General features: G+C 41.9%; 1 protein-coding gene across 1 annotated transcript in view; it reads right to left on the reverse strand.

Moving 5' to 3' along the window:
- Nucleotides 1-14,318, reverse strand: part of doc2b (double C2-like domains, beta) — a 193,234-nt gene extending 178,916 nt beyond the window's left edge. The window contains exon 1 of the mRNA XM_085421282.1: nucleotides 13,699-14,318. Coding sequence (XP_085277408.1) covers nucleotides 13,699-14,029 — 331 coding nt within the window. The 5' untranslated portion in view covers nucleotides 14,030-14,318. The remainder of the gene's footprint in view (nucleotides 1-13,698) is intronic.
- Nucleotides 14,319-14,793: the final 475 nt, after the last annotated feature.

The raw sequence follows: 14,793 nt of genomic DNA on the forward strand, positions 1-14,793 counted from the left end.
GTAAGACACATATACGCACACCCCCACACACCAAACATCCACAGATGTTGTTTTCCAGGCTAAATTTGTTCATCCACTCACAGCCTTTAAAAAGACATCCTTTTAGTCTAAATTTAGATGAAAGGTTAAACAGTTGCCTTTTCAAGCTACAAAAGACTTTAATTCAACCTAATTTCAGCCATTCACCAATATCCCATTGAGCAATTTTCTCTTGATTAGAGGCCTGAAATATATCTAACTGGCAAACAGCCAAAGGCTAAAATCCAGTTAAATTTTCACTTGTTGAGTCCGCACCTAGCTGTTTAGGAAATGGAAATGCATCTTTGATATGGAGGAAAACCACTTGCTGCCAGGATTACATTCACAGGCAACATATTTTCCATCCATGGATCATCAGAAAGAGAATCTTTACTGCACAGATGCCAGAGGTCAGGGTTTATGTTTCTCTGAAAACCCTTACCGCTTGCTCTGACAAGCTTTTTTTCTTCAGCCGCATTCTTGTTAAACTATGACTCATTCTGTATTGACAGATTTACCCGCTCACTTGGATGGAGAACAATAGTTTTAGGCAGAACCATCCATTCTTTACCACAGCCACCACAACCAGGTATGAAGAAAAGAGAGCTTTGTGCAACAGCACCTGGCTTCATCTGAGGAAGGGATTCCCTGTGGTCGTCTTTAACAGCAAAAAGCATTGAAGTTTAGCTTCAAATGATGCCTCAAAACTGTCATGAATGCTGTACAGGATATTTTAGGGTTTGGTGGTCTTCCCAAGGCAGCACTGAGGATGTGAGCCTGATGAGCACCTTCATCAGGCTTCATCATAAATAAAACTGGAGCAAGACTGTCAATATTTATTAAAGCAAAGAACAGGGTTAATAACCAAGAAACTGAAGTATCTCAGAGGCCTGTAGAAGTAGTTTAAAGAGTCCCTCACACTGCAGCACCAACAAATCTGAGGACTCATTTGCTAGTTTGTAATGCAAATGAGGCAGCTAAGGCACTAATGATGAGCACAGCCTCGTCTGACTGCCTATACTTTCCACCGCCATCTTTTGGATTCTCATGAAAATGAAGAAAAGAACAAGATAGTCAAATTTAGATAAAGAAATGTGTGAAAATTAGTTCAAATTAATTGCGTGATACTAATGAATACAATTTTTAATGGAGCAACACAATGCTGACAGACACACAAAACACAAAGAAATAAATAACAATACAACTAGAAGGTTTCATGGTGCAGATTGAAACTGAATGCACATCCTAACGCATTAGAAAGTAGTACACCAGCTCACAATACTGGTGTTGAAACATCACATACAGAAATGCAACACTGCTGCAGACACTTCAGAGTTACAGAATGAGCAGTAAGTGGCAGTGCGGGGCTGCTTGTTATGGACCTCTATCCATATTCAAGCTGATAAAGTTCACACCAGAATACAAATCAAGCAAACAGAACAACTGAAAGTAACAGAGTTCCATAGTCAAATATTTAATCCCTGTGAGCTGAGATGAATACACTTAACAGGAACAGAAAGCAGTAGTATACTCTCAAGAGGATGAACCTATTGATTATGAACTTCACAACACTGTTTTGCAACCTGTAGGGCTGAAGTGGATGTGCAAAAAAAATTGTGAGTGGCTAGTCGAGGCTAGTCTCACAAAGCAAGTCAGACTCCCATGTGAAAATGACCAACAACAAACATATTTTCTACAAAGTTATATAATTTGGTCGACCTCAGTGGATTTCAGCCAAAGTGGTTACCGGCAGTAGCTGTCTGCCAAATGCTACCTCAGCGAATTTGAGTCTCTGTTGTCTTTGTTCCATTTAGAAGATTTTAATGCAGTTATGTGTTGTGCATTTAGCAACAGACCATCTGAGAAGTTGATTTTTTTCTTTGAGTGAATTCTAAGATTATTAAATGCAGACTCGTTCAGACGAAAGAGAGAGTCCGCGGTGAAAATGTAAACTAAATTCTCTTTATTCAATAAACAGACACTGAGACAGAGCGAGAGGGGCACTGTTTACGCACAAAAGGGTAATCAGGGAAGTGGACACGGGAGGGTAACAAAACATAGGTAATTGTAATCAGCGACATTAACATGGTGGTGGTGTCGGTCTGTGAGGGGACGGGGGGTGGGGGTCACTTGAATGAACTTAGGAAAATAGATAGGAAAGAATGAGGGAATAAATTAACTCTAATACTAACGGTGACTAAGAATCCAAAGCTTAGGATACATGAAAATCTAGGAAGAAACAAACTATGACCCAAACAGAGAACAAGGGATCAAAAAAGAAGTATTTGTGTCTGTCATCCAAACAATCTATCTTTCAAACTAAGGTAGCTCTGCCTGATAACTAAGATGATTACCCTCGTCCAAGTATAATCACATAAGCTTCAAAGTAATGATCCATAAATCAGTGCCTACCTTTTACATACAGCCTGTGTTTCTCAGCTGACTGATCCAAAATACCTACAAAAAGCTAGAAATATTTATGGTCACATGCAAACATTGTGAATATAGTTCTGGAAAGTTTTCTTATCATGGGGTAATGTTCTTTCAAATTCAGTAAATCATTAGAACTGATGCCCAAACTCCTCAGATTCATTCAAAACATAAATTATCTCGTGAAAGGCAAATCATGGGACTTCAAAATCAGAAGTCGATATCAGCAATATTTTCTAAGAACCGGCATTTTCCCAAATAAATAAACCTTTCTTGTTTGATGACTCTGTGACATTAGCAAATCACTTTACATTTTCTTCCTATTCAAAATCAAAATGTATTGCATGTATTAGAAAATGTAAATTCCTTGTAACTATAATACAGTATGATCAGAGATTACATACATAATCTTTAAGATTACAGTTTTCTGGAAACCACTTGGCAAGACTGACATCGCCCACTCCAAAGAAATCAAATCCACTTTAGCTGACAATGAAGCAATCACACAATACAGATACAAAAGGAAATCCTCCTGCCTCGCTGGTATTAGTCCAGGTGAGCTCAGCAAGCGTACTCTGTCCAGCACTCCTCTCTAAGGCCTGACATTGTGGTCTGTCTAAGCAGAGCTGTATTGTACAACTCATTGAGTTCTCCCCTACGGGACAAGAGAGCACAAGAGTGAAATACTGAAAGATGCCGCTTCCAGGAGTCAAAAGCAGCAGGGCAGAGACCTTTTATTGATCCTTCTGAGGTGGGATGCAGAAACCTGGTTGAAAAACACGAGTTCAGCATCTTCTCAGAGAGTAACTAGAAGAAGTCAGAGGACAGAAGTGAAGCCTCTTTAGCCAAGTAAGAGGGTTGAAAGTGTTTGGCTCTGCAAGCTTCAGTCCACTGAGGAAACAAAAACACGTTGTGGGGTTTTGTGTGTGTGTGTGTGTGTGTGTAGTAGAGAAATAATACAGCAGTAGATGTTACAGTAGAGGTCAAGTGTTGGAACAACTGGAAAAAGAACCTTAAGATCAGATGACCAATTAACTACAAGTATTTAGGGCATTGAAAACCATGTTATCCAGGGACATGTGCAGTTCCTTATCACTGTTATGGAATCTGGAGTCGTCCCAGTAAACACACTGAAAGTGTGAGGATTTTTCATTTGATTTGATTTTTGAGCTATTTAAAACTAAAGCATATGGTAGGAATAAGCGGAGGTTAGGTAGGACTTCCTAGACATCTGGTAGGGTCATTAGCACTTATGTAATGTACACTATGTGTCATTTCAAACTCCCTAACAGATAGGGACATGTTTGGTATTTATCAGTCTGTTTTTACTGCACTGAGTGTGTCTTCATATGCGTAGTGATAAATCACAGTTACACAGACATGAAAAGTATAATTTCAGCATCAGTCAAGCGGCAGCAACTACATTTAAAAGCCATCGATTTGTGTCTGTACTGCAGTTCTTGTAGTAGCCCCTACAGGTGAAAGTAAACTATATTGTCAAAAATACATATAATGTCCAAATATTTATGCAGATACAACATTAAAAGAACATTAAAACTGTACTTTGCGCTGACTACACTTGGCCACTAGAGGAAGAAGAACTTTAAAGCAGCTAAACACTGTGATGGCCTAGGGCACTAGTTTTCTCTATTTTGGTTTTGTGTTGTGGTTTTTGCTATGCTTTGATATGCATGGGAAGTAATTTGCTGTTTGAGCTACACCTAGGCCCAGTGAGTCTGGTTATAAAGCTCTCTTCTTTCTTTAGCTAGCTGTTCTCTTACTGAATTGGATCAACTTAGCTTAGCTTAGCTTAGCATGTGTTCCAAAGTTTTGCTTTCTGCACACACTGCCACAGATCCATGCACGCTGAGAAACACATTATCATTATCTATTATGTTGCATAGAGTTAATTATACTTTACTACTCGTTGAATCTCCCTCTGTTTTGTTGCAGTTTATGAGCCGGGTTGTGACAAATCACGTGCAATTACTGTATCTCAGTTTAGATACCTCAGTTCATTCACTCTCATGCAGTGCCCTGTGTAAACTGTAACATGTAAATCTACAGCTTGTCAACACTCTGACTACACTTCTGATGTTGATGATGTGCCATGCTTGTCGCTGCCCAATGCAATGCAAAGTGGAATGCTTGTTGTTTTTCACCTGCTAGCTGCTAACTTTTTACACCCTTTGCTAGCTCTTGGCGGTCTCACCACAGCTTATTCAACAGCAACAGACATGGCTGTAGCTACAGGAAGTGAAACCAGCTGGAGTTCAATAATATAGCCAATAAAATCAGCTTAAAAATCAGCAGCTAATTGTATTCAGTCTTATTTTTAACATAGGGGATGTAATTCCAAAGCCAAGCTACTCTTCAGCACTTACAATGGAAACTCTTTTTTTTTCATCTAAATATGGGCAAGATGGAATAAGGCAGGCATGTAAATATAATCAACAAGTGCACTGTGTAACTTCACCCTTAATTTCGCGTGGCAGTCAGAAGTAACAAGTTGAAAGCTTTGAACTTTCATCTCCAGTTATCCCTTATGTTGCCTCATTAAACTGCACACACCAAAGGATCCTAAAGAGATGGAAGGCTATCGGTGAACTGAGCTTACCGAGTGCCCACTCAATAAAGTTGTGGTTAAGTTAGTTATGTTTTGATTCATCACATTGTGTGGGCAGGGAAGTGATCAGACACCAGGATTTAATTTCGGCAAATGGAGTGGGTCTTTGGCTTCTCAGTGGAGGAGGATGAAGTACTACTCTTAGCCCCTCTCTGTGGGGTTTAAACACAGGTGGATTCAGCTTTTTAAAAACGCTGAAGCTTTTAAAAAGCCCGTGCATCACCAGCAATGAGCACACACATCCTCAATACGTGCATATGAAGTGCGACAAACTAAAGCCAAACAGCATTTCTCCCTATTGATGACAGCCCCAGAAGCCAAATGTATCTGTGTAATAGCGGCATTATCATTACATAATGTGCTTACTGGGATGAAGGGAGAGCAGAGCAGAATTTATATCTGATGAAGCGGGGCTGCTGCTAACTTAAAACACTCAGTGGCTCCTGTTGAGAGACAGCACCAGTAATAATAACCCATAATGTGACCAGGCTGACAATCTGGCCTGCTTTGTTAGTGCTGGGTTAGTCACAGGAAAACATGGAACACTACAGTGAGTCATTACTACTGCATGACAGCTTGCAGATAGATGCCTAATAGGATTCTGGTGTGCAGGGCATGGCAGTGCTGAACTCACTCTTTACATTGAACTGAGCATTATGAGGCTCGGGGGATGTTTTCAAGTGGATTGCGGCAGCCCTGTGTTTATCAAAGGTTTGGAAATGGCTTTTGGTCTAAGAGAGGCAACAGATGGCTCAAGGCCTCCCCTGCACTCGTCCTTAAAGTACCACGCAGAGTTTTTAGGTGATTATCTCTCTGGCTAAATACCAGAAGCATTTAAACATTGCTGTTGAACTGCCTGCCAAATAGTAGCAACTTTGGAAAATTGTTACTCGGTGTGTTTAAAAATGGTTGTTTATTGAATTTGGTAGAATCCTCGTTAGCTTACGTGTCACTCTACAATATGCCGCATTGCCAGTAAATCTCCTTAACTTATTCTCTGACTGAGCTTGCAAACTTTTGCACTTATACTACTCATAAAAGACAACAAATATTTGAGTAATCCTCATCATCTGAATGCAAATTGGAATGGTGCATAGGGAAATAACTTCATCTCAACTCTCCTACCTGATAACTGTGCTGCCATTTATTTTTCTGGCTTTAGCAGAGTTGTGTGTGCTCTCACTGGGCCCCTGAGAAGGTTCTGTAGGCTTTAAAAAGAAAATTACCTCAGTTTTAGCCTCGTTATTCAGTCCCCCAGTTTGTTTTAGAATCGGTCTTAAAATTGTTTTAATTAACTACAAGGCACGACGTGGCAGAGCCCCAGAGTACTGCTGAACTTTAAAAAGGAAAGTCATGTTAAATTCTGCATGAAAGGCACTGCTGAGTTAATAGTATAATTTTAATTTGTTTAACACTGATAAGTTTTGACACAGACCTTGATGTAAACGTTTGACCACACGCAGATGTTATATTACACTGAAACCAGACTGCATGTAAAAGATGGACACGGCAAGTTTAAAAAGTCTAAAGCTTGTATTAAAGCTTGTAAGGGGGCAACTCTAATTACAAAATACAAAATAAATTCAAACAAAAAAATGAGACTATATAAAAGTCCATGAGTTAAAAAGCTGTCTTTCTTATTTAATTGGTGATCATAGTACACTTTTTCTGGATGATTTTATGGTCTTAGCTTCTCTTTTTTGGCAACACGATGCTAATTTTGCAAATTAGGGTTCCTTTAATACAGTCAAAGACAGGAAATAGGTGTGCAAACATTCACAGTCATCTTCACACCGACTTTTATGAGTCAAGATAACAACGAAATGGCAATAAGACAGAGTCAGACTGTGGTCTACTAGGGTCAAGCTGGCAATAACACGGTAACTCTTTAAGATAAAATGCTGATCAACTGTGATAAATCAACAAAAATTGCAGATCTGTTGCTAAACATACACACAAAGGTTTACATTCAAAGTCAAGACCAGGACATAATAGGAAAGAGTTGTTGAAGGATGGTGATTTACTCGCACAGTAACCCTGGTAACCTTGCTTTTATAGAATACAGCCAGTTGGCAACCGGTTGAGTCGAGTCCCAGATTGCAAAGAGATGCTTCACAGATAAGTTGCACTCATCAGCAAAGAATGACTCCTTTAATAAATAAAAATCCACAGTTATTTACACACCTTTGCCAATCTGTCTGAGGGTGACTGCAGTCAGCCAGAGTCAGACCACGATTATTAGGAGACAGGTTGAGGTGGTTGAGTTACAATTAAGAGATCAAATTCAACAAAGCAGAGAAGTGCCTTGTGCAAGTCAGTGGACCACCACAGTCCTCAAGCTCGATCCTCGGCACCTTTGATATCAGTAGCTCCAACAGCTCAACTGCTGCAATCTCAGGAAACACACAGTTTGTGCTAATTCTGTCACATACATAAATAAAAAAGAAATTAATTCCACATTCACTGCAACAAAACATAAACTACACTTAGAGATTTGCTTCTTCTGGTGCGTTACTGTCCTGTTTTAGACTCTTCTCTTCTGCTCCGACACCGTCTCTTCACCGTCTGACAACTACAAGCAAATGCTGTAGCTCAAAACTTGTGCTGAGGAGACAACAGCAGACAGCACTGCACTGCCAGAGCAAGACATCTCGGGGGAGACCTGTGTGTGCAGACACTGTGGACCCGACCCCGCCCAGCGCCCCCGGCCACCCCGTGTTAGTTTCGTCAACACATAGCAAGGCTTGGAAGCTTATCTCTCAGAAACACAAGCTCTCCAATGTGGGTCACTTCTTTGGGCTCTGACAGGGACATGGCTCTCACTACGAACAATCATTAATTAATGTGGCAAGGATCCGGATGTTCAAATGCTTTTGATTACCCCCTCCCCCCCTTTTGCAGGGGACCCTTGGTGGGTGATGCACTTTTCCGTTTCAATTAAAATCAAGGTTGAGTCACAGCGAATCAGAAAATGTTGCCGTTATGCAGATTAGCCAGCAGGTTCTTAGCAAGGATTGAGAGGTCCCTGTGTGATTTGGTTCATAAGGGAGAACACTGCCACGCTGCTCCACCCACCCCCAAGAGGAACCATGCAGATACTGGATCAAGTCCCGCAGGACAATGAAGAGCCAATTTGGGGCAGCGCTGGCTCTTTTAAATTACAAACAGCAAAGAGAAAGAGAGGCTTGAATTTTTTGCAGCAGCAGAGCAAAAGTTCCAACTGCTAGACGAACAAACTCAAAGTAAAGCAGCGTTTTCATTTGGATCACAGCGGTGCTCGCTTCACTGCCAGGAGGGAGAAATTACTTTACCTCAGTGCGCGCTTCATATGTATGAGTCCAAGCGTTATCAGATCAGCCTCGCAACAGGTGCGATAAAATGTCAGCCACCACCCAAGATGGAATAAGGCAGGAAACACACATAAGCAAAGCAGACAACACAGGAGAAAGTAGATTTTAATTAGTTTTATTCCTATATGCTAGTAGAAGCTGTTAGGTCTGCAAAAATAATATGTTCTCTGCTTTTATAGATAGCTTTTATTATATAGCCTGGGTAAAGCTGTCCTTCAGTAAGTCTTTCAACACAAACAAATGAGGGTAGCAGGGTAGCTTAAAGCAAAAATCCATCCACAGCGATGCACATCAATCCATGATGTTTGTACGGTGTTCAAGGGCTTATTTGTCATTGCACGTTGATTAACATTTTCGAGATTCACATTCGCTTTTATGAATGTCCTTTCATTTTCTTTGCACACAAGGCCTTGACTGGACTAGAAAATTAATATCCAGCAAAATGCTTTCCTATAGCATAATGCCACAAGTTCGTGAAGAGCATTTACAGTAGCTTTTGCTGCCAGACACGGAAAAAAAAAGTCAGTTTTTCATCTTAATCCAAAACACACGCGGCTGCAGTAAACTATAATTTGTCTTGTGGCTGTGACTGACAACACCGAAACGGCGATTCTGAGATTGACACCAAAACCTGCTGAGTTATTTCCAATATGAATCATCACTGGAGCTGCTGCAGGCATCCCAGTATGGGGTCATCGTTTTCCATGTTTGAAAATGTCACCTCGGAATTAACTTTCATACGCAACAGCAGATCGGAGCCAGACAGCACATGCATTCATCACCTGTACTGTTGCAGTGTTTTGGTGTGTCTTTTTCTATACACTATACAGAACCCATGACGCATTTTCTAAAAGCAGATTGTGAGCCGCTGCAGCAGTATTATGCTTCTTTATCTCCTTTGAAACTCCCATGGCAGCAGCAGAAGAAGCAGCTTGGGATTATTTAAGACATTCCATCAGACCCAAACAGCTACTTGTTATTCATTTCTTAATTATATATTTTAGTGCCTACGTTCATTAGAGAGTAGTTGAGGCTGGTGACAAGCATACAGATGACTCATACTTTGGATAACGCATTCAACATACTTTATACTTTTCATACTCCTTCCTTGTTTGGCCTTTCTCTTTTTTCTTTTTCTTTTTTCAAAGTGGAGCTGACATTGTAATTATCGTGCATCACTGATGACTCTTCAGGTGATTGCAAAATCATTAAGACTATACACCGGCAGATGTTTGGGTCTAATTGCCCTATTAGGAGGGAGGGTGGAGGGAAGCTGGGGTTTGATGTTTGAATAAACCTGCAGTGTGACCAATCCTCAGCTGACATGATTAGAACCGTGCACCCAGTCCTCTTTGATAAACTTGCAGTAACACGCATGCCGCAACACGCCACCTGTTGCACAGAGCAAACACACCGCAGCTTTTTCATGCATCTCGGACAGATTGGATAGCAACTGCTCTGGAGGAAAAAATTTATGCAAATATCACCGAGAAGCATTAGAGATTAAAACTAACACACATTCAGTCCAGATGTTGTAAGGGTTGCATCTGTTTTTCAGAGTCGCATAGATAATCTGTGAGACTCCGGTAAGTCTTAGACGTATCGCTTTTTATTCATCGACTTCCAAAATGAATTCATTCTGAATGGTCTTACTTCAAAGGCATTACATATGGAGAGTTCAGTAGTCTTATGAGTTGATGCTAGGTCATAATAACAGCTGGAAAACACATCGGAGAAGCCAGGCTTCTGTTGACACATCACAACTACATTTTCTTGCAATTTGGACTCTTATTTCATTTTACCCCCGTATATTGTGCTTTTTGTTGGTTTTTCAGTGGCACAGGTTTTCCACTGACTGTATATCAAAGATGGATGTAACCCGATAAACTTCACTCACTGGATTCAAAGTCTTGTTCTGAAGCCTTGAGCAGAACATCTTTGGATATGAGGATTAGAGCGGGTCCGAGCGGGTGGATCTTTCGTTTAGGTGGTAAAGGTAATCATGACCAGTTTGTACACATACTTCCATATTTTGCAGATTCACTATTTTAAGTATATGCATCCTATCAAGTATCAGTTACATGGAGTGATCTACAAATACTCTTAACAGTTCAAAAGTTAAGTGTGCAACACTGTACACCGCCTATGATTGCTTTCATGAAGGGATCGCTGCACAATCTGCAGGCAGTAAAAGCAGCAGTTATTATCAGTATTAATGAATCAGTACATTGACTTTTTTAAGGACTGCAGGTGAAGCCACATATTACATACTTGATTTATAAAGTTGTGTTTTGAAGTCTTGAAAGAAGCATTTTTGAGATCCCCATCTTGGTGTTTTGACACTGAGTGGGGTGAGCGATGAGTGGACCTTAGTGAGAAACCAATGGACGCTGTATGTTAATATCATAGCAAACCACTAAAGCATACGCTTCTTTATCTTCTGTTTAACCCATTATGCACTCTTAGTTCATACAATGAGCATTTTCTTGCTTTAAACAAGACGAGAAACTAGTGGAAGAGACCAAAAAGTCACCGCAGGGTCATTTTCTCATAGATTTATTTTAAAAATCTGATTTCTTCTGACCACCAGAAGACTCATTCACTGCTGGAAAAATGCAAGTTTAAAGCACTTCGGCACTGGCTTCACTTTTCTGACCTTATATAACTTTATATAGACTTTATATATTTCTGATCTTACATAAAGACTCAATGATCTTCAAGTCATTTCATGCTGCATTGTTAATGGTTGCTTAACAGGTCATAGCTGTAACAACACTGTGCGAAAGCCCTCCTAAATTTAACACTGTTAGAATATTGTTCCAGGCTGTCTTACATCACAAGACCGTTGGAACGGCTAACTTTTAAGCTCTCTCACGGTGTAACGCGGGACCGCAGTGTTAGAGCCACGAGCAAAGACATTGTCACAGTTGGTCATCTTTCTCTGGGACTGCCCAGGATCACACAGCGTTTGCTTAAGGAGTGAAAAGCTCGGTGACATATCTGCTCGCCCTGCATTCTGCTGATTCTCTAATCTCTTTCCACACTAACTTTATCAAGTCTTTCAAGTTTCTGGATGATGAGCCGTAAAGTCGGATATAATGGTGCACACTTTCAAACAGTCACACAAGGAATTCTTTGTGTTGCATTTTTACACTAGAAGCAATTACAAGCACCTTATAGAGACGTTGAAACGCTGCCTACTCTTACACACCTCCGCAGTCCAGTCCCTGTGCAAATGCAAAGCAGGTACAATCCTCATACTGCCTCTTTCACAAAATGACTGAAATTGGCCGATACAGCCCCACCTTGTGGACTCCACAGACAGAAAAGTGTCTTCAGATGCTTTCAGTCAACCTAGTAAGTCCTCTAAGGTTTGCCTATTGAGCTATTCGCTCCTTCAAATCCCTACAACGTCAGTTTCCTGGTAAAGTATTCACTTAAAATAGCAGTAAGTGCTAAATTAGCTACACTATAACAATCAGAAGGCAGTTTCCCGTGGTTGCGGTCATATAATTATGCTGCACTTCTGCTTCTGCTGCTAACTTATTGGACTGAGCAAGCACAAAATTGAGGTAGAATTTGTAGCAATGTGCAAAGACAAAGTATTTTATTATGTGTATAAGGAGCCACAATCAGTTTTCAATATCTAAAAACAAAAGCAGTTTGAAAAGCTTCATAAACAGCAGTTTTCATAAGCATGTAATGATAAGAGTCACTTTGCAGTTTATAGTATGAATTCCCACACAAAACATCTTAAAACTCTAGGTGGTGATGGCTGAAGAAAGGAAAACATGGCAGGAGTCATTTCTTTTTCTAATGAAGCCGTCCTTCATAGATTTGAAGAATGTCTTCCTCCATCTATTTTTGCACACTGAGTGAAATTCTGGTTGCCTGGCAGAGTTCATTGACCAACATCTGCCTACCCTGCTCTCTACCAACCCCCTCTCTTACACCACTCTCCTACTCCTGTCCAGTTCTGGATTAGAGCTGGCCTAAGCCCCCCCTTGCATGCTGCTCTGCATGGATTAACTCTCACAGAAGCTACACTGCTGTCACACATTAACCTGCAATCAGAAGTCTCTTGTGCAAAGGACACAAACCTCCGTGTGTTGTTAGAGTCTGACAAAAACCAACCGGGAAGCATTTGTTCTGTTTTTGTGCGCTGCGAGAGCAACATGTAATTCAGAGTGATGCGAGGCAGGACAAGTTCACTACCAATAACAGAAAAAAGGAAGAAAGCTACCATTGCTGTCTCACTGATTAATCAGGCGGATCCAGAGGTTCCTTTAAAAAAAGAAGAAGGTAGCAACAGCTTTTATTTTGGCAGTACATTTACTCGAGTTGTGAAGACTGTCACGTTATCTTCTCATCAAGATCTATGCTGTGAGTGAAAATGGTTTTTGCAGGATGCTGGAATCTTGCTCTGTCTCTGTCACTTGCAATAGCAGTGCTGCATATTAATTCCTATTATTATTCGGCCACTCAAAGCTGTTAGATTAAAAGAAATGACATTCGGCAAAAAGCTTTCTCAAAAGGAGCCTCCCCTCTGTGATGGAGAGAGATATGCAAACACACACACACATACATGCACGCACAGACACGCACATATCTTCATGCTTTAGAAACTAACACAAAACAAGCCAACGAATGGACAATACAGTCACATGAAAGGAACTTTGTGGCCGTCTTGCCACTAGTCAGTATAAAATGTGGATGGGCTTTACAGATGCAGCCCACTGAGCTCAAAACTGCGACTAATTTGAGGCTTCATCAAGGAGCCGAGAAAACGCAGTCTGGTGAGACTGATCGACAGTATAGATCAGGCACCCTGTAGACGCTGGGAAGAGGAAAATGCACACACAACGACTGCAATCATTCACTTCAATAACATCACACATCCTTTCAGTTGGAGGAGAGCTGAAGAGGTGGAGAAGGAGGGGGAGCGGTATTCTTTGCAGCAGCAACAGTTGGCTGTCTGTCGACTGAGAGGCAAAGAGTTAGCATGCGCACATACGCCAGGCGACTGGAGATAGAAAGAGATGGACGGGGGAGCTGAGAGAAGAGAAAGGTGACAGATAAAGCCACAAAGCCACAAGGCTGGAGGGATGCCTGGCAACCGGTGGCAAAAATGGAGATGCAGTAATAAGAGAAAGGCAGAGAGAAAGAGCTGAAAGGGATACACACACACACACACACACACACACACACGTAGAAATGTTAGGAAACACCGTGGTAAACAGTGGCATGGAGACAAGTGGGGAAATCATCACTCACTGGAGTCATCTGAGTCGTATCCCTCCACATCAGGCTCCTCGTCCTTTTTGGTGGCCTGTAAGGAGGCGGAGGCTCCGGCAAGAGCCCGGTCTGGGTTATCCTCATTGGGGCGGTCACTCTCAGCAGCAGCAGTCGTGGAGGCAGAAGCTGAGGAGGTGGAGAGGGCAGAGCGGAGGGGCCCAACGTGGGGCAGAGTAGGGGGAAGGCCCCGTGGGTACCGGGGAAAGTAGTCAGAGATCTGCTTGATGGGCTGGATGGGGCCAGGGCACACGTCAATGGCCATGTGCTCCTGGATGCTGATGGTGGGTTTCTCGCCTTTGCGTTGTGTCATGCATGCGGTCCAGCCAGGAGCCAACTCCAAAAACCAAAAAACTGAGAAAATAATAAAAGAAAAAGAATATAAACAGACCCACCTCCCTGGTCCTACTCCGCTTACTTCTCTAGAAGAGGCAGGTGTTGTCTTGGGTGGGTGCTGATGAGTGGACAGGTCCAGGTGATCTGTGGATGGCACCACTCTGGTCTACATGGAGTTCAGTAGGCGGCTGTTTTGTCTTCCAGTGCTGTCCTCAGACCCAGACCATGCTGTCTGACAGCCTCACACACACTACTACCTACCCTCCCGCTCTCTCCTCTTCCTATACCCCCACACTCTGCCCACGTCTGCGCTGCCTATCAGAGAGAGAGAGCATAAGAGTGGTGTGTGTGTGAAAGAGAGAGAGGGACTGTGAGGGAGAGGGAAGGGATTAGAGAGGAAGGAGGGAGGGATCAGCTGATGTCACTGCCTAGCAACCAAGCAGTAAACAGGAACCGTCGGCCGAGGTGCTTAATTATGATATTAACCCCATCCATCTGTCAGTGGGAGGGACGATCCACAGCCATGCCAGACGCATGTGAATTTGTGTCTCCTTGAGCGCGTGGGCGTGCGTGCGTGTGTGTCTGTGCGTGTCACGTGCTGTGATAACCTGGACAATGAGGCATGAATTGACGCTTTGTGAATCCCTTCCAGGATGTTTTAGTGCTGAAAATCAGTCTCACTTCTCAACTGCAAACACCCAAATGAGAAAACTGATTTCACCTGTTTTCTAAAATTTCAGC

The sequence above is a fragment of the Rhamphochromis longiceps genome, linkage group LG10 (genome assembly GCF_057381845.1).
Source record: "Rhamphochromis longiceps isolate RC_006_pf linkage group LG10, R_longiceps_female_GT1.1, whole genome shotgun sequence".
Lineage (NCBI taxonomy): Eukaryota > Metazoa > Chordata > Actinopteri > Cichliformes > Cichlidae > Rhamphochromis > Rhamphochromis longiceps.